The sequence below is a fragment of the Mus musculus genome, chromosome 8 (assembly GCF_000001635.26).
Source record: "Mus musculus strain C57BL/6J chromosome 8, GRCm38.p6 C57BL/6J".
In the NCBI taxonomy this organism is placed as follows: Eukaryota; Metazoa; Chordata; class Mammalia; order Rodentia; family Muridae; genus Mus; species Mus musculus.
The window spans coordinates 68,042,946-68,068,946 of record NC_000074.6 but is presented as its reverse complement, the minus strand read 5'-3'; the positions used below and the strand labels follow the sequence as shown (position 1 = coordinate 68,068,946).

The 26,001-nt window shown below is 40.8% G+C and overlaps 1 protein-coding gene across 17 annotated transcripts in view; it reads left to right on the top strand.

Annotated features, from left to right (window-relative positions):
• Psd3 (pleckstrin and Sec7 domain containing 3) overlaps positions 1 to 26,001 on the top strand; it is a 522,982-nt gene that overhangs the window by 143,117 nt on the left and 353,864 nt on the right. For 4 of the 17 annotated variants that reach the window (XR_003947256.1, XR_003947257.1, XM_030243451.1 and 1 more), the window contains exon 1: positions 6,076 to 6,803. The exons of the other annotated variants lie outside the window; for them this stretch is intronic. Coding sequence is in view for 2 of the 4 variants with exons in the window: in XM_030243451.1 (XP_030099311.1) it covers positions 6,783 to 6,803 (21 nt within the window). In the remaining 2 variants the exon portion in view is untranslated. Of the gene's footprint in view, positions 1 to 6,075; positions 6,804 to 26,001 lie in introns of those variants that run through there. 17 annotated transcript variants of the gene reach the window in all.

Sequence of the window (26,001 nt, the reverse complement as noted above, 5' to 3'; positions counted from 1 at the left end):
ATTGCTTGCCCCTACTTTAAGAGTTTTTACTAATACCAATCTCTAATTCCTTCTACCTTTCCTCTAGGTCAGTGGGTGGTTTGGGCTGAAGGTTCCAGGGCTTTTGAGGACCATTCTCATCCTGAAGTGGTCTAGAGCACCCACCTTTAATCCCCTTCATCAGCGTTAGCTTAGGTGGCATGAAAGTGGTTCCTTTCACTCAGAAATCCCCACAGATTTTAAGAGCTTTCTGCCAGGAACCAGGACAAAGACCAAATATGATGGTCATTCAGAAAGTGAGCTGGGGCCTCTGTTCCCTGCCGAAGCCTTTGCTGCCTTCTCTTGTCTGACTACAGAGCAGTTGCTTTGCTCTGCTGTGCCATCTACTTGGAGACATTCCAAGGAACTTTTATAATTTAAATACAAACTGAATAGGTAATTTCCATAATTCATTTCTACCTTGGGAAAATTTTTAAAGTAAAATATTGATTTTAGTAAGGATATGTTTTTCTATGGAATCCCCCTTACACACCAAGATTATTCTTGAAACCGTTGCTCTTTATCCATTGCATCATTCTGGAAAAGCCTTTTGTGGCTGGAGGGAAACAGGGACTTTTTTTTGTCAAATGTTGTCAGGAATTGTTTGATGGTATAACATTTTCTGGTTGACTGGCAGAATACAGGTAAAAAAGAAAAATGTAAATGTGCACTCATGTTAATACTTGGTTTTTGTTTTTAAGGTTGGTATGATACATAGTACAGATAGGCCTCAATTTACGGAGTTACATCCCTAGAGGCCAGTCCTAAGCTGAGACTATCCTAACTCAGCTGGATATAGTGGTGTATGCCTGCAGTCACAGATACTGGGGAGGCTAAGGCAGGAGGATCACTGTGTCTATGAATTACAGATTAGTCTGGATAATAGCGAGATTCTGTTTTAACAATAACAAGAAAATGTTAAGTAACATAAAAAATACATTGAACACACCAAGCTTAACAAACAGCTTAGCAACTTGATATAGCATAGGAGTCATTTATCATTTTCTTTGCTTGTTTTGAGACATTCTTCTTTAGCTTTGGTTGGCTTTGAACTCCTGATCCTCCTACCTCTAACTCTAAGTGCTGGCATCACAGGCCATCCTGACTTCCTGGCTGATTAAGAACCTGTATTGTCCAGGTATTTATTGTATCATACATTGGTAATTAAGAAGAGAAATTTTTTTACAACTTTAAAGTACCCTATCCACTGAGTTTATATTATTTATGTATGATGATTATCAAGTTAAAGAAAAGTAAGTGAACAGCTGGAGGAGACTGCAGTGTACTAAGAATCTGTACAGTCTGGGAAAATAATAGCGTCATTCATTTATTGCCTTTCTCTGATCCCAGCACTCTGTGAGGCTGTCTATAGACTGGACTGACAAAAATGGTCCAGGTCTGCTCTGTCTAAATAGTGTAGCCATCAACTATCTGTGGCGATAGTGTGTGGGAAATGTGCTTTAGAGACAGAGAAACCTGAATTTTTAAACATAATTTTCTTAAAATTGATTGGAATTTAATTGACCACATGTAGATATTGAGTTGGACATCACAGAGGAGGTGAGCAGGAGAAGAGACTGACCGGCATTCACAGAGGGTGAAGAGATAGGGCCATCTGTAGATGGACCGTTATCTTATTCCCCAGTGATATATGACTTGCTGAGAACCAGTCTTTCAGATATGACCACCTTAAACCATACCACAAGCTAAGCACTTTTTCAATGAGTTCCTTTGTTCCCACTCTGACCTAAGCCAGCATTACGTTTTACTTGGATTGTTTCAATAGCTTCCTAATTCATGCCCCTGCTTCCAGTACACCCCACAGGGGGGTCCCGGATCAGATTACACTGTTCCTTTGCCTGACATCTTCCAGGGTACGTTTAAAAGCCTAGACCCTTACAGCAGCCTGTAAGCTCCCTCCTGCCTTACCTACTCCTTCTTTCTCACTTAGCCCTAGGTTTGCTGTGCTGAGCACACACAGTCCCGAGGAGGACCTCAGGAGTTCAGCATATTTAGTTATCACACATTGGCATGGCTTTTATACCTCACCTGCTTGAGGTCCTTATTCAGTTTTCACCCACTCAGTGAAATCTTCCCTGAAAACCCTTTGCATTACCTACTCACTATCTCAGACCCCAAACTCCTTATCCTTCTTATGTTTCAATTTCTTCCAAAGACAGCTTTATGTAGCATCCCATATACTTAACTTATTTTCTCTTTCCTCAAGTTCCTTAGACTGTAAACTCCTTGAGAGAAGAGATATTTTGTGTATTGCTATAGTCCATTACATGCATCTAGCACATAACACATGTTTAATAAATATCACACCAATGGGTGAAAGAATAGTGACCCATATAAGTAATAATAAACATAAGTGAAGGCTAGACATGCTAGTGCACACTTGTAATCGTGTACTCACAGGCAGAAGTAAGAGAATCACATGTCTGAGTACGTAGCAAGACCATGCCTTAACTAAAGCATGCACATTAATACTGTTTTTCGTACCACACTTAGCCTAAAGTATTTGGGTCATAGGGAAAGGTGAGTTGAGTATTTTTGTCACTTCAGAGCACCCTCTGATCTGGCATTTTTGAATCCTCCAAGTCAGGTAGAATCTACTCTTTCCCATGTCTCTGATTCACCTGAGCACACTACCCACATTTTAGAGCTTTGTTTCTTAGTTCCATGGATGGAGTGCTCTTGTCTATCCTGCACTCACTGGATCACATCCAGCAGATTTGTGGTAAATTTTGCTCAGACATATCTTCTCAGTATTAACTTGAGCTCTTGAAGTTCAAGCACAACACAATTTTAGGCAATGTTGAATGTAGCTTGCTTTTGCTACTTTCAAGTTTCTTCTTTCTTCCATTCACTTCTACTTTTTCCTACCCTTTCAACCTCTTAACACTAGATAGGAGAGGGAAAAAAGATAGAGGGGAAAGGGGGCAATATTATTGTTAGAGTACTTCCTACTGATTAGGGCCATTGAGTTCCTTGGGGCAAGTTGATCTTCACCCTCAGGATATCTAATTATTTTTTTCTCCTTCCTTCTCCTTCTCCTTCTTCTTCCTCCTCATCTTTCCCTCCCTCTCCCCTTTCTTCTGTGACCAACAGCAAACAACCAACATCCCCCAACCCACCCACCTCTTGGGGACCTAGCATTTATATACCCTCTGAAAATTCCAAATGTGTATTTGACAAAATCATGGTCCTGTGTTAGCTGCTGTGAAGCAGCCCCATATCCCCACACCTGGGTTAAAACAAAACAAAACAAAATAACAATAACAACAACAACAAAACCAAACCAAAAACCATATTCTTATAATATTTCAATTTTTTTAAAAAAGAAGCCCAAATTCTCACTACAGTTGAGTGGTTCTCCCTTGGGTAGTGAAAAACTTCATGTCAACAATTATTTGTTGGTGCACCATTGTGGACAGGGGCAGGATCAGGAGGTAGAAATAACACAGGCCATGCCCTCCTCAGTGAATTGCTTTTATGCTGCTGGTGTGTGGGTCACCAAGTATCCCATCTATACACTGAAGCACATGCTGGAGGCTTCTGATGCTGTAAAGTAATACTCTATGTACTTAGCAACAAACTCCTTTTTCTTTAAGTGTATTGTCTAAGAGTCTTCTTGGGTTGTAAAATAATCCAAAAAACCAAACAAATAAAAACAAAGACTGAACTGTAGACCATAGTGAGCATTTTTTTTTGTTGTTTAAATGTGTTACACATTTAAAACAAAATGATTCACACTTACGAACTGTCAAAACCTGTAACAGAGAAAAGAAAAATAAGCTAATGAGTTGTGCCTAAATTTTAGGGTTCATATGTTGCATGCAGCTTTTCATATTTAGTTTTTGCTCTGCATTGCTTTCTGTACCTAACAGTGAGTTACCTTGGCTTTCACCTGAGATAAGAAACTTGCCTTGTAACTCTTGGAGAGAGAAACTATCTATGGACTCAGGCATTTATATGCTATGTATTTAGACTGACTTGGCTCAAGAAAGAATGTCTTAGCTTACTACCCTCTAATTCTAACTGAATTCTAATTAGAATATGTCATTGGAGATATATATATATCTATGGTTGAATTTACATCCAGAGCAGTGAATAGCTTTTAAGTATAAAATGTGATGTTTTGATTAATATGACATCACCCAAGTAGAATATTTGCATACTCTGAGACAGTTCCCTTCATTCTCATTAAAACTGAACATTACCACTAAGCACTGCATATGAAAACTGTCCTGTGAAAGAAATTTGTTAGGTTTTCCAAATCTGACATCATACCATATGAACATATATTATTCTAATGGTTTTGAAGAGAGAACTCCCTTAAGAATAGAATAAATGATAATAAGGTAGGTGTAGAAAGCAAGATTTCTTTGCAGATGATAAAATATTCTAAAATTAACTCTAGTGATGTTTGTATTTTTCTGCTAATAAATTGAAATTACTGAATTGTGAGTTTTAATTGGGTCAGTTTGGGGGCATATAAATTAGGTCTCAATGAAGCTATTAAGAAATCATTTCACAATGGTAATCAAGAGTCTGTAGGCAGCTGGTTGCAGCAGCACTTGAGAGACAGAGGTGGGTGGGCCTGTTCTACATACATAGTGAGTTCCAGACCAGTCAGAACTACACAGTGAGACTCTGTCTCATAAACAAACAAACAAACCCCCAAACAAACAACAAACGAACAAGTCATTTAGTTGTGTCAACTTTTGGAAATTTGTATGATTTTCTTTTTTTTTTCTTCATTGTAAATAATTACTTCAGTAGCAAGAATATATATTCCAGAATTTGGGCTCTTCAGACCTAGAATCTACATATTAAGACTATACAGCAGAATCTCACCCTTTCCATTTCTCCTTTTGTCTTCTAGCACTTCATGTCTGTAGTTTTCCTTGCAATAGGTTTTCTCTTTCCTTCCATACCACATATAATAACTTGGCTCGTGGCTCAAGTTAAGGGAAGGATACTGTATTGGGTAAGCATATACTAACCCACACTTTGGTTCTTCCTTCTGTGGGGTAATATGGGGATGCTGTGGACTGGAACCATGGCATCCTTTGTACTAAGTAAACAGTCTATAGCTGAGAACTCCCCAGATAGCCCACTTTCCTGTTTACAGAGGTGACATCTCAGGTTTTGACACTGAATTCCTGGGTTTTCTGGGCACTAGTTCCAGGTCCCTGAATTCATAGGCTAGTGTAAGTTAAGTCTTTCACCTTCCAACCTATATGAAGCTCTGTCTGAATTTATGAATTATGGACTATTTTTCCTGGTAAAAGCCACAACATCAGGGGCCAACTCTCAGGGTAGCAACTGCATTTTGTATCAATTCTTACTTATGGTTCTTGTCAACACAATGCACAGGCTGGGAGAATCAAGGAGGTAGGAATTTAGGACAGGGACAGAGGAACTACCTCTGAGAGGTCTTTTTATGTAAGGATGAAGGGAAGATCCACAGGTTAGAAATAATCCATTAACTGAGATGCTTGACAACCGATAAACCTGACCTTCCTGCTGGTCTGGCAGGGGGAACCTGGATAGCAGTTAGCGTTCAGACATTGGAATGAATTTAGGGGTCAGGGGAAATCTGACCCCTAGCCCCCAATTCTAAACTTGGTCATGTTAGTCACCTCCCTCTGGTCATCTTCTATTGGCCACATGGGTAAGACAATAGAGCTACATGAGAATAATCACAGGCAGCCATACAACTGCCCAGGTGAGCTTTTGCCTTGAGGTGTGTGGCTCTGGCAAGAATTTGATGCGGAAACCCTCTTTACTTGGATTAGGTCTTCTTTAGACTGGATAAGCTAGTCCTGGCTCCTTGATCTCCAGTCTGACAGTTGTATTAACATAGAACCATGAATAAGAATCAGCACAAAATAAAAGTTGCTAGTTGGGACTTGGCCACTGCCTCATAGCTTTTACCTGGAATATTGGCCACCAACTCCTACATCCACAACTCACAGACTGTAACCTAAACCCTGAAAAGGAGTGGATTCCAGCCCTGGTTTCTGCAAGCATTAAACGGGGCAGGGGATAGGAGTGAGACTCAGTGAAGTGACATTTCAATGCAGGACAGTCCTAATGATGGGGTTGCAATGGGGGCCAGAGTGCCTGTATCAGGGTGAGAACAACTTCCTTGAGAAATGGGCCTTTAAAGTGGGTGTCAGGGACTAGACTCTCCGGATGGGGCAGGTGTCCCTGAACCCCCGCAGCGTCCAGCGACTGAAGGCTCTGGGGAGGCCTGTGGCCCGAGCGCCCTCGTAGGCGGACGCACTCGCTCCCCACAGCCGCGACCCTGTGGAGAGGCGCGGGCGCGCGCTCGGGCCCAGGTGGGACGGCCTGCGCGCGGCGCTCTCGGGGAGGAAACGCCCGTGAGCGCGCCTCTCACTTTTCTCGGGGGAGGGGGTGTTGCGGAAGGAGACAAAGCAACAGGCAGCAGAGGGCTGCAGGACGCTACTCCGCCGAGCCGAGCCGAGCCGAGCCGAGCCTCCGCCGACGCCGCCTCCGCCTCCGTGCCGGGCGCCGCCCCCGCCGCCTTCGCCTTGACGTTGCCGGGGGCCGGCCCGGGTGTCCGCCGCGGGCTCCGCCGCTAACGCCCGGGTGCGCGCTGCCGCCGCCGCTGCCGCCGCCGCCGCCGTGGGCCACGGCTGTCCGTCCCGGGGCGCGCAACAAAGAGCCGCCCGCACTCGCGCGCCCAGCCCGGTTCCCCGCGGCCCGGAGCCCCGCGCGGGCGATGGAAGATGGAAGGGAGAAACGCCGCGGTGAGCTCCCCATCCGACCCGGGCTAGGGAGAGGGTGTGTGGAGTGTGTCAGGCGTCCGTACCTGAGCCGGGGTTTCTTTTGCCTTGTTGTTTGCTCTGCCCCATCAGGATGCCCGGGCCACTTCACTTTGTGCTCTGATAACTATTTTTTCTTTTTCTTTCCCCAGCTGTTTTCTTTCTTTGTGCTTGTTGGGGAACCCAGGAGGGCGAACTTTTTGTTGTTAAGGTTGCGGGATTTTCATTCACCCCCTCTGCCTTGAAAACCTCATCTGGGGAGGGGAATCTTGCCTAATGATCTAAAGATCTATAGACGGCAGGCGTTAAAGAGGACCTAAGGTGCCCATGTTAGTCTGCCAAGCCAGCTTTCAGATTGAGTGACTATCATGTTTCTCTGTCAGAAAGAAAAGAAGAAATCCCTTGCACGGAGAAAACAAACAGACAGGGAGATTATTCTGTGTAACATTTCTTCTATCTTTTAAAGACATTTAAATGATTCTTTTTTGCATGAATTTAACTTTTTTTTTTCATAGATAGCTTGGCAACTGATGTTATGAAAAAAATTGTGTAAAGCAGGCTAACATAGGTTAGAGGCTGAGTTTACAATGCTGTCAGTTTTATAAGCAGTGTTTACTTTTGCTATTACCCTAGATGTAGAGGGATGTTAAACACCCACCAGGCACAGAATTTCATTTTTCCAGACTCTGGCTCTCCCGACAGTGGGATCCGGGATTTCTGCCCCATAGGATTTTTTTTTTTTTTTTTTTTTTTGAGTGGGTCCAGGTGCAGGTATAGGGAAGAGGATAGATTTGGAAAATCAATGTAAGTGAGATTTTGGCAATACATTCTGCAATTCATTATCTGCAGTTGAGTATGTATAAAGGGTGTACATTGCCAAGTTGGCCAGTGAGTAAGACAGGATCTGTGCTCTCTAGGAGCCTGCTTTTTGTTAGGAGAGACTCTGAGTAGGTTCTAAGGAGGATCTTGAGGAAGCAGGGAGTCTAGTCTGTCTTACAGACTTGGAAGTCCTAAAAGAAGCCCTGGGCCTTGTAGGCTTGAGTTGGTTAGCTTTTAAAAAAAGATGTGGGGGAGAGGATGTTCCCTGCTGAGAGAGAACAAATACACTTTCTATTCTCTCCCAATAAATGCTTTTCCAGCCCTGCTTAGGGTATTTACAAATTCCCTGTAGACATTCTGGAGTGATTTGCCATTCATTATTCATAAGCGAAGTCACCAGTGCTATAATGGGTTAATCTGGGTCTTCATTCAGAGGCGAAGCTGTGAAAATCAAGATGTGTATGTCCTTTGGCTTTAAGGCTGCTTTCTTTAAGGAGTATGGAGATAACACCACTTGGCAATTATGAAAAAGCTGGTATTTTGGAGTTTGGGTGGGATTAAAAGGTGAGTAATACGTGGCGCTCATTCTCAGGTTTGTCTGCAACATATTCAGACTAAATTGAGCTTTAGGCTGACGGAAAAGAAACAATGCAATCAAAGCCTGTATGTGAAATATGGTTATAGAAGTCTGGTCTAGCCGAATCACGTTTTGCTGCAAGTGTTCTCCACCATGTTCTTCCAGGACCAAGCATAGAGGTCTTTGGTTTTCTTCTTGAGTTTTAAAATAGTGCTAAATATTGAACCCATGGCTGACGTATGCCACGCCAGTGCTTAGCAGTATCCCTACAGACACACTTCTTGAGTTCTGAGTTAAACTAACCTTGATTAATTTTAGGGAGTACTAATGAGGTTCTCTAGATTTTATACTAAGATATTGATGACATTCTCCAGTTTGTTAGTTCTCAGTGTTCATGTCCTGGTAAGCTTGTGTTATTTGTGATATTGTATGTGCATTCAGAAATGAAATGGTGCTGTATTACTTAATACTATTCTATTCTGTGTTTGTGAGTTATATGACCATTTTCCAAAGTTCCAAATGCTGCTGCTATTTGTAGTGACTGAGTATATAATGAGAATTTGAAGTGTGTGGTTGACAAGTTTTACAATCCAAATTGTTGTGCCTTGTTGGAAAATAATGTGTAGCTCATAACATTAATAATGAATCTTTGCTTATGCTATATCTTATTTACACAAAAATAGCACATGTCCTTGCAATGTTTGTTTGCCCTACCAAATGAACGATTTTTTGCTGTGCCCAGAATGTCAACAAACTGAAATCGAAGTTACCGTTGCCAAGCTGACAAGGACTTTGTTGAAACTCCAGGGCACAGAGGTGGTAGATAATTCTCTTTTGGCAATGACTGTGATATAAGGAAGCTGAAAGCTACCAGTTCTCTCCTTCCATGAGAGCGTCAGGGCTGCCATTTTTTTTTTCATGCTGTGAGTTTGTGTATATGCACGGATGTGTACACATGTGCATGTGCAGGCCAGAGGACATCAGGTGCTGGTCCTTAGGACCTATCCACTTTTGGTGGCTGGTTAGTGAGCCTTCCTGTCTTGGTTTCCCCAGTGATGGGATTACATGTGGGTACCACTGTGTCTGGCACATTCTGTACATGGTTTCAGGAGCAGACTCAAGTCCTTGTGTTTGGAAGACCCTTCTTTTCATGCAGGTTGTCTGAGAAGCAGACTTGTCTTTAGTCTCATCTCAAGCCCTACCTTTTAGAAAATGCATTCTTTATAGTGAGGTGCCACAGGCATAGGTAATATTGACTGAGTTATGACGTGCATAGCCGAGAAGTCAGTACTGTCATCATCTCTATTTTGGAAGTCCTGAGAAATTTTTGTTGCTCAGGATCCCACAGCTATTAAAGCTGTGAAGCAAATATTCAAACTCAAGTAGGGGTCTGCTTAATCCCTTTCCTATGGCCTCACAGTTAGCACTCTGTGCTGCAGAAACTGACATTTTGGCTCTAAAAGGCAATGACTAATTTATCAGACTAATTCACCAACAATTCTATTGGCTTAAACAGCAGCAATAGTATTTCTTGGCTCAAGAGATAGAAATTGTATAATTTCTTATCCAGAGAACATTAAAGAGTACCCTATAGTCATAAATAATTAAAATAAAAGATGAAGCAGATTAACAATTTAAAGTTGAATGTGAGCCTCGCTTATTCTAATTCCTAATTATGTCACCTCAGAGAAGTATCTGGATGTTTCTGCCACAGTGGTGTTGACACAGAGAGGACTGCTTTTCCTTGTTATTTTTTCCCAGGAACTGGAGCTCAGGGCTCTTTGAAAGTCTGTCTGAAACAATAAGAGGGGGCTAGGGAACCAGCAGAGGGCTTTCATAAGATCAGGCCACAGCTGCTCCCTGCTTGTCTAGCCTTCTGTTCTCAGACCTTCGCTAAGGAAAGATACATTGAGAAATGAAGCAGCTTGCCTCTTCTGTGGCTGTCGGTCAGTGCACATGGGAAACAGAACATGTTAAAAAGCTGCTGTAGCTTCCCTCGCTTGCCCTGCAGGAGGTCACTGGTGAAGCATTAATGGGATTGCTTTTCCGTAGGTGAACTTCTGCTAGCTATTTTGGAATTCAGGGTTTTGAAAACTTTATTTTCCAAGAAGCTGCTGGGCAAGGTAGAATGAGTCACAGGACACTGAGGCAAGGGGACTCTGAGTGAATGGCACAGACTGTGTGCAGTTAGATGCTTGCTGGCTTTGCCATTGTATTACTTTCTAGCAAATTTGCAGTAGAAAATTACCATGAAATTGGCATCAGGCTGTTCGATCTTTCAGGGCATCTCCTGTGACTAACCCTGTGTGTGCGCGTCAAGAGCTTTGGGGAGTGTATACTACTTTCTTGGGTTGGAGCTTTCTTTTTTTTTTTTTTTTTTTTTTTTTTTAAGATTTATTTATTTATTTATTTAATGTGTGTACACTATAGCTGTCTTCAGACACTCCAGAAGAGGGCATCAGATTTTTGTTACGGATGGTTGTGAGCCACCATGTGTTTGCTGGGATTTGAACTCAGGACCTTTGGAAGAGCAGTCGGTGCTCTTAACCGCTGAGCCATCTCATCAGCCCCCGGGTTGGAGCTTTCTGCTCGAATGATGCAGTTCCTTTTGGACAGATTTACAGATTGCTTTCTGGTGGCTCTGCAGGGTCTATAAGCTCCTTGCCTGGCCTGCTGACACTTGCATCTTCTAATAAAATCTCCATGAGAAAACAAAACAAATAAACAAGGCACTATTGCTTTCCAGGCCCTGATATCTTCTGCGTAAATTAGGGCAGAAATTAAGGCGCATACTATTCATTCATCTACTCATTTATTCGCGGAGTCTGTGAACAGGTTTTGCCACTGACCTAAGCTGACCTAAAAGAACCTTCAAGGAACATGTAGAGACCTAGAGCCATTCTTAAGAGAGTCAAACTCTACAATTGGTAAATACTGGCCTTGCTGTTCCTAAAACTTCAGCACCTGTGAACATTCATGGACTCTATCCTCTTCATCAGCATTCTTCAGTAGATCTTTCTGTCCTGTTCATAATGTCCCAGACCGCCCCTGTTCAGTAGCCAGAATCTGTATGTACCTGAAATATGGTTATTCTCAAGAGCTGAATTTTACATTTTATTTAGTTCAGTGAATTTGTAAAGTCCTAGCTAGCTTATGGCTATTGTGCTATGCAGCAAGGCATTCAGGTAAAGTGCTTTAAGGGATGTCATTGTCTGACTTGAGCTGACGTATCCCTCTTGACATTCTGGCTGCTGGGGTGTGTTTACTGACTAGGCATTGGTAGACTTTGGAAATTGTTCTCACTTACCCCCTCATGTCTGATAAGCACCAGTGTGGGGAATGTATATGAGAGATATGAAATTTTAATAAAATGAAAGTAGATATATTCATTTAAAATGATGAGAGAAAAAATGCACGTCTCTAGGAGCTATTTGGAGAAAAACAGGAACATGTTTTGTACCTAGAATCATGCAAACGGGAAAACTTTAGAGTCTAGTCTGCCTGAGAGTTGTCTGTTGGCTTGGCTTAATTAAAAAATGGATGACATTGTTTTGAGAGTTCAAGGAAATAATCAAACACTAGTTGACTTCTTTCTTTTCTGTATGGAATATCTGATACCTTTGCTTCAAGGATCCATGAACCTCTATAGCATAGTCATGAAGATCCAGGTGGACAGCGGTGGAGATGACAACAGTGGAAGTCTCCCTTGGAAAGCACACAGAACTGTCTCAGAGAACTAGCAGTTCTCAAAGTGCTTGAAGACAACAGGGAAATGACTGCCTATAGAGAAAAGTACTTCACATCACAGTTAGAGATACAGTACACTCATAAGACCCGGGCACACTTTGTGTGATAGATCTAGGAAGTAAATAGCTACATTTACAGGCTCCAGGTTTATATTTCTCCTTTCTGTCATGCACACAGTACTAGTACTGCTTTTGTGTGCAGTATGTATGACGACGTGAGAAACTTCTCAGGCTTGCTCAGACTGGCATTGATCTCCTCTTGCTTAAATGCTGGAATTCATGGGCTTCATTATGGTTTTGATTTGCATTTCTAACATCTGATAATATTACATTTATTTTCTTATGTATGTTGGCCACTTGTACATCTTCTTTGGAGAAAAATCATTCAGGTATTCATGTCTCCTATGTGATGTGAGCTTTGCAAGCACCTTCTGCCATTCTCCGACCTGTCTTTTCATTTCCACTTCTCGTCCTTTGCAATGATGGTTCTTTCTCTTAAGCAGGGCACCGCTCAGTATGTTTACATACTTGCTGAAATGAGTAGACAAATTAAGCAAAATGATTGCGTAACTAATATTTTTCCGCTCTTTTTTTTTTTTCTGGTAGAAAAGAGGGCAGAACTGGGTGCAGTGGCATTCTGAAGGCAGAGGCAGGTGGATATGGGTGAGCTTGAACTCCTGCCTGGCCGATATAAAAGAGTTCATGCCAGCCAGGGCTGTAAGACAGACTTCACCTTTGTGCTGTGTGGGAATATTCCAGAGCTCTGAAGATTTTGAGATCCATAGGTTTACTGAAAGGAGAAATATAAACCATTTCTTTAGAGACCTTTATGTATAAGAACATAGCGCTGTTTTGGTGGACAGGGGCCTACCGACCACACCTAGTCAAGCCTGGTTGGTCTTTATAGATGCTGTTCTTTCGTCATCTAAGTAATGTCTTCCACACTCTCCTGTCACAAGACTCTCCCAGTGTTACATTTCTAGGAATACCTGAAGGTGCTGGTTTAACGGCACTAGGAAGGGCCATCCATGTTCCGAGAGCCTTCTGTATAACCCTTTCTAAAGATCAGAATCCTGAAAACTCAGACCTGACCCGGTGACAATCATGACTTCTTAGTGGTGGCCTGTGGAATTTAGTTCTCTTTATTTGATGTGTTCTCTAGGGAGAAACCTTCTCTATGGGAGATCACAAGATGTTGACCTGCCATGCCTGCTTATGTTGCTGTGCTCAGGGATGCGTTTAGATTGTCTTGTCATTGCTGAATTTGTGGAGGTGTTCTGTAGGCACACAGAACTCCATGGACAGAGTGGAGAGAAGCATGATGCGAAGCAGGCTAGACTGCGCTTACACCATTTCTACACTTTGATTGTTTGGGTTGGCTGGTTGGAATCTCCTGAAGAGTTAGCTAAGTGACCAGCCCCAAGAAGAAACTGTTTCCTCATAAAGGAGATTCGATATCAGCAGGAGGCAGTGCTATGCAGTGGTTAGGGTACAGCCCTACATTAATCCCATCTTGAATCTGTCACATAATTGTATCACCCTGGGCAAGGTATTTTGACATCCCTGTACCTCACATGACATCATTGAATCCCTCACTAAATTTACTGGTTGGGAAAGACTTAGTACTATCTGGAAAAGCTGTATGAGGGCAGTGAATGTGACCTTTGGACCTGAATTAAATTATACTTATGTAGGGGTAGAAGGATTATTGTCATTATTATTATTATTATTATTATTATTATTAATTATTGCCTTTCTTAAGGTCACTTATCTGCTAAGTGGTAAACTGACCATTACAGAATCTCTCTGTATCTACCTGTAAAATACTACGCAGAAGTCAGAAGACAAATTTTAGTGCTTTGTGTGATGCTTTGGCACATTGTAGTCATTTATTAAATGTTTGCTCAGTGATTTATTCAAGTATCACTGACAGTTAAATAGGTAAGTATAAAAAGCCTCCAAAGGAGACATGGACTGTGACTGCATCCTGATGTTTAGCCTTGTCCAAACCTGGGCTAGAGTTTACAGGCTCATGGCTTACTAACTTTTTGCTTTTGGTCTCAGTGTGGGCTTTTGTGAGTTGTAAGTTTCAGGTCTGTGACTTGCATTGTAAGTTTCTTCTTGCAAATAACATTCTAGAACACAAGAGATGGAGTAGCCTGGCTGTGAAGGTCCTCACCTGGCAGAGTCTTCTGATGGAAGGAGATAAGGACGGTGCTGTGCTCGCCTAGTGTGATAAAATGGTCTTAGGAATGTCTTGCATTCATTCATTCATTCATTCATTCATTCATTTGATTTTATCTTCTTTTCCTCTCCTCTTGTTCCTGCCTTTTATTTTGAGTCAGCTGCCTTTGAACTCCCGATGTAGCTGAGAATGAATTTACTGTTTTCCCCTCCTCTGCTAGGGTCGTAAGCATGCACACTACACCCATTTACAAGGTACAAGGTATCAAACCTAGGGCTTCGTGCCTGCGAGACCAGTACTTTATGAGCTAATCTACATCTCCGCCTTTACATTCTTGACACATTTCTTTCTACATTCCTGGGGAGGCTTTTATGCCACCTGATAGTCTCTTGTGTTGCTGGGTCCTGTTTTGGGCCAGAAGGAAAACTTTAATAAGACGTAATATGATATTCTAAAAGTGGAACTCAAGTAAAGATATGTAGCTTATAACTGTAAAAGACCTTGATAGTCTTAGGGCAACTAATTCCAAGATTTTTAAAACATTAGACCAGAATCTATGCGCTGACTTAAGTCAGTGAAATGTGGTTTAATTATAAAACCATATGTCAATTAAGATTAGCAGGAATGTAATAAGTATAATAGTAATATTCTTTTCTCAACCTAGGTAGTGTATATAGGCACATTTATATCATGAATTTTATATTTTATAAATACTAGTACTTTATTTTGTTCCCTTTTAATGATGGCAATTTAAAAACAAAATAAAGATATCTAATGATTGCTTAATATCTATGGCCTGGAACTCACTATGTAACCCAGATATTTAAAAACTCTTGGTAATCCTCCTGCCTTAACCTCCTGCATGCTGAGATTATAGGCATGTGCCACTGGGCCTAGCATAATGTCTTCCTTTGGGGGTGGGTGAGGGATTTTACTTCCAGGTCACACTCCATTATTAAAAGACCTGTTCAGGGCAGGGTCGGAACTGAAGCAGAAATCATGTAGGAGTACTTCTTACTGGCTTTAAAAGCATTTTGTTTGGCATTTATGTTGAAACCACTCTTACTATGCCTATATTTTATTTTGAGGATTTTGTTGTTGTTGTTGTTGTTAAGTATATGTTGTCTATTCTAAATATGGCCCGGCAAGCCCCCCAATAATTGAGACATAGTCCTGTTGATTTATTTAGTTTTCTTTAGCATAATTAATGGACAGTTACCCCTAATCTATTCTTCAATGCTAGACTGGCTGTTTTCCAGCTGGGCTTCCAGGTTGTCTTAATCAGGCTATCCTCAGGGACATATCTTCTCTCAGCCGTGTGTTCCTGGTCCATCCAATCTACTTCTGTGTTTCTCTCTCTCTCTTTCTCTCTCTCTGTCTCTCTGTCTCTCTGTCTCTCTCTCTCTCTCTCTCTCTCTCTGTGTGTCTCTCTCTCTCTGTCTCTCTCTGTCTCTCCCTATCTGTGACCCCCAGCCCAGGAACTGAAGCCCCGCCTACCTCTAGTCTCCCTAGTAACTGACTGTCAGCTACTTTTATTGACCCAGTCAGAGAAGATTGGTGAGCAGAGTTTATATAACATCTTTTGGTTTACATGAGAAAGTGCTCCTCTGGACTGCCACCAGGTCTTGGGGGCCAATATTTAGCATTTGAATACATAGCAGTGGACCAGCCTCCAACAAGTAGTAAGAGCAATCATCCCAATTTGGGGGCAAACACAAATGGTTCTTGGTAATCTCCAAGTGAGGAGAATTTCACGGGCTTGCCAGAATCATGATGACTTCCTGTGATTGTTAGCAATAGCTGCCATTAGCTGGGGTGTCTTATGTAGTGCCTATTCATCTCTATGCTTAATGGGAGCTCTTGCTATGCACATAAGTCCATAAACAAAAGCAAACCTATTATATGCAAATTGGTATTATGATATTAATATCAAGGTAGAGGAATTAGCACATTCTTTTATATTTTGTTTTAAAATCACCTTTGACTTTTCTCTGCTTTTCGTCTTTTCTGTTGTATACAGATAGACTCCTTTTAGAATAATTCAATTCTACACTTAAATGGGTGCTAAAATGATTTCCCTTTTGTCTAGAAGATACTGTTAACTTCTGGAAAGTGACTCACAAAAATATGAATGCTCATTCACTGTGTGTACTACTGAAGAATACCGTTTTTTTTTTTTTTGTGTGTGTGTGTGTATTTTTTTTTTTTTTTCTGTTTGGCATTTGAGTCCAGAAGTTCACCGAAAGTGGGTAACACCCAGATTTTATACATCATTAAAACATAAAGTGCTGTACAGTAAATCATAATTTGCCTTTCATCTGAAGAAATCAAAGTCCATCACTTTGGCCTGGCCACTTTCCTTAGAGTGTTTAGGGCATCTGAGTTTGGAGAGCTGCTTCTTTATAGCGGGTCACGTTTTATGAGGTTAGTTTAATGATCACATTCGAGGTTTGTTTTTCATATAATGATTGAATATGTGTTTGATGCTGCTCTGTAGATCTTGTGCGGGTGAGCTTCTCACATGTGGTTATAAGAATCATGTGGGGACACAGTTGAAGTGAAGAATCTGGTCCTCTTAGGCTGGCATGGGGACTGAGTTGTATTCCTAACCAGCGCGCAGAGAAGGCTGGGGATGCAGGAGCATCTCCCGAGTAAAAGGAGTCCACTAGGCAGTACTTCTGAGTTCCTTTCTTCCCTCCTGGATTTTGTTCCTGCACACTTATTCTGTTTGATACTTCTCTATTATCCTCTTCTACTGGACCTTTGTGACTTAGAAGTACAGCATTGCATTATCTCTGCCTTCTTCTCCTTGCATGTTTATTGGTCTGTGAGGTAAGCCTGTGGACATCTAGGTGTTTTGCATAATAATTAGCTAGCTGAAGGGACTTGAGGCAAATTTGATTTGCTTATACGGAACCGGAACCAACTACAGGGTCTAATTTAAATACCAAGGCCATTCTCTCTCTCTCTCTCTCTCTTGGACTTCTGACTACCTCTTTGTGCTTCTGGACGATAGGCAGAGCTGTGTGTTGGTGCTCTTTTGCCAGTTCAGGTGTTGTTGCCACTGTAGTGCTTTGAACACCTGTAAGTCACAGCTAAATCTCTTCAGTAGAGGCTCCCTTGTTGGAAGTCCGTTCTTTGGTTTTATTGTCTAAGTAGATTTGGGCAGTTTGAGCAAATCTTTTACAACATGGTAATAAGTGTCTTGGCTTCCTCATCAGTTTAGCAGTGTGAGGTGTGGATTCCACTTCCTGGAGTGGACCTTAAGTTTAGTCAGAAAGTGGCAGGCCAATCCTGTAATACATGTGCCACTAATGTATTTGTTTATTTATTTATTTTTTGGTGGGCATTTAGTGGTTTCTTTTAAATATTTTTTTCTTACTGTTCTGTTTTTGTTTTTGATTTTTAAATTTTTTTTGAGAGAAAGAACATGAAGTTGGGTAGGTAGAGGGTTGGAAAAGTTGGGAGAGGAAAAAACTAATGACCAAAATATTTGTATAAAAATGTTCTAAGATACTAGTAAAATAGAATAAGAAGATATTTGGTCAAGGTAAGGTGAAATTGATTCTGTGTAAACTGAAAAATCCATATAAATTTTTTATTTAGTAAAAGATCACATATTGTTCTTTTTGAATTTAATTTTTGTTTGTTTGTTTGTTTGTTTTTCCTAGACAGGGTTTCTCTGTATAGCCCTGGCTGTCCTGGAACTCACTCTGTAGACCAGGCTGGCCTCGAACTCAGAAATCTGCCTGCCTCTGCCTCCCGAGTGCTGGGATTAAAGGCATGCGCCACCATGCCCGGCTTGAATTTAATTTTTAAGGGGCATGTTTTTAAAGATTACCTCTATCTGTTCTACCCAATAGAAATATATTATACATATAATTTAAAATTGTCTAGTAGCCATATTAAAAAAGTAAAAGTGATAAGAGAAATTAATTTAAATGTTATATTTTACTTAATCTAATATGCCAAAACTATCATCATTTTAGTATGTCAGTGGCATATTGAGGTAATTTGTATATTTTTTAATATTAAGTCTCAAAAATCTGCTCTGTATTCTACATCCACAGTATACCTGCCCCATTTCAGGTGCTAGATGGCCCCATATGGCTGCCCTATCAGACAGCACAGAATACATGGCAGGTATGAGAAGCACAGTTTTGTTTCTTTCTTTACTGTGTCATTCTCCATGTCTCACACATGAGATGCTAAGTGATTACATATAGACCAGTAAAGGCAAGATCCAGATGGAATTTCAAACATTAATAGTGAAGTCTGCCCTAAAAATGTGTTAGTTGAAATCTGTAAAATATTAAACCACTAGTTGACTTTAGTAGTGGTTAGCTCTCAGAGGTAAGGGCTTCTATACATTTAAAACAGTTGATACTTTTAGGTGGTAAGTTTTAGTCACGTTATTTATGATAGTTTGCTTCTTAAGATAACTTCTGAGTAATGTCACAGTAACATACCAGTGACATCACCGACATCACGGTGTTTGAAAGATGAGATGCTCTGTGCCAAACACACATTACACCAAATATCCTTTGATTTCCTTCATCCTCATAAGGCAGGGAGGGGGTGGTGTCTTATCATGCATTTCATAATAGGGAGCCTGAGAGCAAAACGGGTAAGTGATTTTTCACAGGTCACATGGGAGGATTTGATCTCCAGGCGTCTAATAGCAGAAACCCCTTAGATTCTGCCAGTGCATCCAAGTGATTGGTGCGCCTACTTCATCTTTAAATCATATAGTGGGAGCCTAAGTATTTACTTTTAAAACATGGCATTGTTGGCCCATATACTCTCCTTCACTAGAAACTTTACTATAAATTAATTCCTTGTATAACAGCATCCTCTTTATCATCAGTTTCAGTATCAATTCCAAGAGTTGCTAAGAGTCTTGGCTTTTGATTGATGTTCTATTTAAATTTAACTATGGCATATTAATTTTCTGCCTAATCCTTAGAGAATAAATAGCTAGTAATATATGTGGTAAATTTTTATTGCTAGAGTTTCCAGCTCGATTGTACAGATAGAAGTATTATAGCATTTTTGTTAGTAATCATGAAAATCACATTAATTGAGTGATTACTGTGTAGCCAGTCACCCTTGTGCTAATATGCTATACTCATTTAATCATTAGAGCAATCTAAGATTAATTTTATCTTCATCAGTAGTTAAGTGCCAATAGAAGTACGCTAAAGATGGAAATGATTATATTCTTAAAAAGTATCTTATGGTTAGTTGAGACTGGTGATCTTCCTATGGGGTCGCCCTCCTCCTCAGCTTCTCCCAGATATTTTCCTAATTCAACCACAGGGGTCCCCAGCTTCTGTCAGTTGGTTGGGTGTAAGTATCTGACTCTTTCAGCTGCTTGTTGGGTCTCTCAAAGGGCAGCCACTCTAGGCTCCTGTCTGTAAGCACACTGTAGTATCAGTGATAGTGTCAGGCCTTGGGGCCTCCCCAGGAGCTGGATCCCAGTGTGGATCAGTCACTGACCCTCCTTTCCCTCAACCTCCTCTTCAGTTTTGTCCTTGCAGTTCTTTCAGACAGAAACAATTCTGGGTCAGAGTCTTTGACTGTGGGATGTCAACCCCATCCCTTCACTTGATGCCATGTCTTTCTACTGGAGATGGGTTTCACAAGTTCCCTTTCCCCACTGTTGGGCATTTCATCTAATGTTCCTCCCTTTGAGTCCTGGGTGTCACTTACTTTCACCTCCCAGGTCTCTGGTACATTCTAGAGGGTTCCCCAACCCCCTACCTCCTGAGGTTGCCCATTTCCATTCTTTCTGCTGGCCCTCGGGGCCTCACTTCTGCCTCCCACCCCATACCTGATCATGTTCCCCTTTTTCCCTGTGTCCCCTCTCTCACCCAGGTTCCCCCCCCACCCTTGGTTGCTTTCTGGCTTTCCCTTTGTAGCCCAGTTGGCCTTGAACTCTTGGTGCTGCTCTTGCCTCATCCTCCCAAGTGCAGAGATTACAGGTGTGTACTATCACTCCTAGTGTGCTGTTTATTTTCAGAATAATATTAACAGTAAAAGAGTAGGTGAGTGGTGAGAAAACCTTGCCCTAAGAGGAGCTTGTAGAAATGTTGATCTGTAACCCACGGGCATGAAATCAAGAACAATGATTTAAAGTTGTCTTTCAGCATTTGGAGCAAGGATAGGACCTGAAGACAAAGAGTATTCTTACTGTCATCTTTTAAAGAAAATAGAATGGGTAGGAGTTGACTGAAAAAAATGAGTCAACTTTTTGCCTTGATGCCTTTGAACAAAGACTAGGTCACTGCCTGGATGTTCTAGATTAAATGTTGATATCGGCAAATTTGGATACGTAAGGAAGAGGTAATAACTAAGAGAGTTGCTCACTTGTGAAAGAACCTTTTAACTTGTGAATTTGTAGTAAATTGTGTTAAAAATCCAAATTCCTTTTATAATTATGGATGCTCTGTAAAAGGTGGAGATTGTGATTTAATAATAGAACATCAGAGTTCAAAAAAGACCCTAGAAAGAAACCTCATTTTGCAAATGAGGAAACCGAGAAAGTTATTTTTCTGACTATATTTTTCAAAGTTTCCAATATGTACATGAGACATACTGAAACACCTTTACAGAATTTAAAAAGTTCTTTTCAGTCTTTGCTTGTGCTAACAAAATGGCCCAAAGGTCATTTTGTTTGTTCTAATTAGGACACACTTGAGCTCTTTTGATTATCTTATCTGAACTCGAAGCCAGGTGATTTTCCTAAGGAAATGTTTCCTCACCTGTTTGTTTCAAGTTGCTTGAAAGGCGTCATGACTTCCAAATCTCTTGGACTAGCTTTGAATCTTACATTTTACCGATGGCCAGAATTTGGGGTAAATATATTCTTTTATTTTTTCCATCATTTCCTCCCCTTTTTCCTCCCTCCCTCTTTTCATTTTTTTTTTAATAGAATTTCATACTGTAATACAAACTGGCTCTCACTATGTTGCCCAGGCTTCACCTTAGGGTTCCAAGCACTGGGCTTTCAGGTGTGAGCTGAATCTAAGTGGCTGTATTCACTTTTCTGAACCTCAGCTTCTTCACTGGTAAAGCTACCTGTTTAGTGGGCTTTGGACGCTTAAATGGCTTAAAAGGCGATTTGAAATGTTTGCCATATTGTAAATATTTAATGAAACATACTATGATAATCTAGCCAAGATTTTTAAGAATGAATACAAGTGATAAACTGAGAGTATAATTTAGAACTTTATTTTGAGATAATTTTATGACTTACGTTTAGAGGTCTTACAAAACGTCTCATTTTGTTTGAATGTCTTGACATTGAAACAATGCTTAAAATAACACTTGTATCTTCACACTGGTTGTTTTGCATGTGTGTGATGCCTTTAAATTTAGTCATTAGCTGTTCTTTTAGTATCAGAACTTGGTGTATTCTAAAGGTCTCCTCCTTCCATAAGCATAAATTTTGAACCAGTCCTGGAGGTTAGAGCAGGCTAAGCCCTGCCTTAAAGTCTCAGCTGAGCTATAGTTGGAGGACACCCAAGGACCTGGTGTGCTATGAGGTCACCCTGAACCCTGAATGTGTGTGTATGTGTGTGAGTGAGTATGTGTGTGTGTGTGTGTGTGTGTGTGTGTGTGTGTTTATGTGTATACTCTGCTACTCAAGATCGTTGTCTTCCCAGAGAGAAAACATAGCCTTTTAAGTTGCAGATGAATTCTATAATGTTTTGTTTGCTTATTGTAACCTGTAATTACAATGTAACTTAAAGTTCAATACAGTACTTGTTGCAGTTTCTGGTCAACAGCATTGTAAATTTGACTTGCTAATTTTTATGTGAGCCCAGGAAGAGACCTATGCAAAATTGAACTGTGCCTATGCAAACCTCAGTCCTAGTGGCTGCTTGATCCTGCCAGGCTCTGGCTGTCTGCTTACCCTCAGTCCTAGTGGCTGCTTGTTCCTGCCAGGCTCTGGCTGTCTGCTTACCCTGCCTCAGTCCTGCAGCTCATTTTCCTAGGGCTTAAGGTTTCCATGAACTGATCTGATAAATACATCCGAGTTGATGGAAGAGACTTAGAGGATTACGTGGACATTTAAACTGTCTTTGGTGGCACTATTTTGTGTCCCCATCTTTTACTTGAGAGCACTTGAGATCACTGTTTCTGTGCTAATGTCATATTTCAACCTTCTTAGTTGATCCATCTGTGAGTATGATTATCATGGGGCTTGTAGATTACAGATAAGGAGCTGCATGGAGCTACTGTGTTTCACAAGCATGCATGACCTTAGGTTGTGTGGTAAATGTTTAAAATTCCATTTTAAGGTGAAAAAAATTAGATTGGGTCCATAGTGGTGCATGCTTCTAATCCTAGCATTCAGAAAATGGAGGCAGGTAGATCTCTATGAGTTTGAGGCCAGCTTTCCTACATAGTGAGACTCTGCCTCAGAATAAATAAATAAATGGAAAAATGATTTATACATTTTCTTGTTAACACAAATTTTAATTTTTGCAATTTAATACTTGTAAGTAACTCAAGATACCTAGATATATCTACAGAAGAAGAAAAAAGACGAGTTATAATTTCTGGAGTTAAAACTGCTAAGATTTTTGAGGCATTTTCATTTTTTGTGTTATTCTCAGTACGTATGTTCAAACATTATACATTATTTTACTGTGTTTAGCATTATATTATGAACATTTCCCCATGTCATTAAGACTATTTGCAAATGTTTTTAAGTGAATATTATTTCATCTTAAGGCTCTTCCATGATTTATTTAGTAAATTCACCATGGTTGGATGTTTAAGATACTTCTGATGTTTCATTTTTAGGTAAATCATGCTGGGTGATGACTGCTAGGCACTGGTATCTACATGAAATTTCCCTGAGCCTCTGATTATTGTCCTAGTCTATTTCATAAATGGAGTGAGAATCAAAAATATAACTATTTATGAACAGCAGACCCCCATTCCCTTTTGTAACTCTGACGTAATACAGAGTCAGAGGGAAAGAAGCATTCATAGGTTTGCCACCCTGCTTTGCTGTTTATTTACAGACCGAGCCTCACTATGTCAGCCAGGCTGGGCTTGGCCTTACCTTAATCCTCTGACTGCTTCTGCGACCACACCTGGCTTGACTTTGAAGTTTTAAAATGATGCTTGAAAGGCCTGGCTTTGGTATGGCCACTAAAAGTCTAGATCCTCTTAGGGAGGTCGCGGACTCATAGGTGGGATAGGTTCTTGGGAAGGTTGTAATCCTATTTTATGTTCTCCAAATGAGAAAACAAAGCTATAAAATTTAATTGCTTTACTCAGATAGTAATTAGGTGAATCAGGATCAGAGACTTGACTACTTGTCCTGTGTTTTCTGCATTCTGATCCTCACTTAATTTGCCAGCTCTGAATCAAAAGTGACAAAGCCTGTGACCTAACACCTCCCCTATCATCATTCCTCATCCACTATTTGCCAAAGTGTATCTACTGCTTGGTGTAACAGCGCCATATTGGTCATCTGGCCTGTCAGCACCCCTGTCCCAGGGTTTCCAGATCAGTCCTTCAGATGAACTCAAACGATTGAGTCTGGTTTGAGTTATGGACTGGTGAATTATGGATAGAGTTCCTTGGCTGGGTCTGTGTTCTCACATTGATGGCCCTGGACTGGGATGCCCAGAAGTTGGCAATTTAAGTCAAATGACATAGAGTGAGAATGAGGGAGAGATGATTTCAAGAAGAGGCCAGAGGAAAGATGCTTGGCAGGCAGAAACAACAGATGTCTGTGGCAGATGAGATGGGGCTGGCCAGAAGGAGCATATGCCTGAGAGACAAAAGGCATGTGGAGGGAAGGGCTTAGCTTAGCGGATGAACATCGGGAAGAAGACTTGGCCTGAGCAGGTAACATGGACTGTAAAACGGAGAATGGCCTTGGAAAGTAGATGAGGTTGGACCATGCACATAGGTATTTAGATTTGTATCCAGTGGAAATAGGTAGTTATGGGGGGGCAGTTAAGCAGTTTAGCTTTTTAGCAGTGTGGAGAATGGATTGGGGAAGGCAGGGAGATCTGTTAGGGATGTGTAGGTGAGGGATGGTTTGAATGCCCAGGGTCGTAATAGTTGTTACAGCCAAGTAGAAAGACAAATTAAACACTGATGTAGATCAACAGAACTTGATGATCTGATGTGACATTAGGAGCAAAATGGCACAGATGCTTGGCTTGATTCGTAGATCTCATGGAGGAGCTGCCGTTTATTGAGACTCAGCCCTTTTATTCGTTGCTTTTGTGTTGCTATGACCAAAATACTTGGTAGAAACAACTTAAGGGAGCAAATGGTTCATTTGGCTCACAGTGTTAGAAGACCCTAACCCATCAAGGCAGGGAAGAGAGAAGAGCACAGCTGTGACTATAGCACCTGGAGAATGCAGTGGAGTCTGGTTCATGTGGTGGGAAAACAGGAGGCTGAGAGAGCACGGGGAGTTGGAGATGAGTTTAGCCATCAGAGGCCTGCCGCTGACCGTCTACTTTGACCAGGTGGGTCTTGTCCCCTGAAGGCTCACAGTGTGACAAAACATAGCCATCTGATTTCTTTTTGGATATGATTTTGTGGTACTGAGTTCTTTATACCTAGATTATAAGATTAGAATAAATATTAGCCATGTTAGTATCCATCACTGATTTTAATAGCGTGCTCATTAGTATATACACTGGGCTTATGATTTGCTTAGTCATGTTAGTTGATCCTAAGGCTTACAGCCTTGAGAGGAAGTATGGAGGATCAAAAGACCTCTTTGTTAATATCTGTAGTAGGATGATTTTTTTTTTTTTTTAAATAGGATGAATTCGTCAGAGGCACTCCTAAAAAGATTGCTTCAAAGAAGCCATACCACAATTATCTGAGGTTGTCTTGTACAGGCCTCTGTTTTGGTGACACTCTTGTGGTATACTTGGTCCTGGTTTGTTATCAGGTTGAAAGCCCCACCCCTGTGAAAATGGCAAGCTCCCTTCTAACAAGCTCTCACTTTCTGGGTGCATAAACATACTTTTGGGTATCATTTTTTTTATAGTTAATGATTTAAAAATGAGGATTAAGATAATTTTAGAAATAAAAGTTTTACCTATGTCTCTGAAGGACACTTATTTCTGTTTCTTAGGTTTCTACAGAAAATGTCCCAAAACTTTGCCATCTTTTCAACTCCTACCCCCCCAAAACAGTACTTGTTTTGACACGTATTTTTTTTTTAGGGGGGGAAACTGGCTTAAGTTGCACATTTGGCAGTAGATCTTTGAAGGGACTTGGCATGGGGGAAGGGTGAACAGTTTTGAGTTGGGTAATTAGCAACAACCATGTGAAATGAAAGCTATGATTAGTCTAATTAGGTAAGCCATTTTATAAGTGTTAGGGTGGACCCCTGGGTAATGGCCTAGAAAGAACTCCCTTTTTAGTTTATTTGATTGATGAAAAGTACTTTTCACATGCAGGGATTTATTTTTCGAACTATAGATTTATTTGCAAATGGTATACTTTGTACCCTTTAGGTTTACAAACAAAAGGAGGACATAAAGTTGAGTGTACACACACACACACACACACACACACACGCGTGTGTGTGTGTGTGTATATATATATATGTGTGTATATGTATATGCATATATATATTTGAGAGAATGAGTCAGTATTCAGACCCCTGTTTGCATTTTGTGTGCACACTCATATTAAACTCATACAATCACTGTTTATTCTGTCAAGAATTTTTTAAAAAAAGAACAAATTTCCATAAGTTTAATTAATCTCGTTTATTTCCTGCCATTTAGGTTTTTTTTTTTTTTTTTGGCTTTTCGAGACAGGGTTTCTCTGTATAGTCCTGGCTGTCCTGGAACT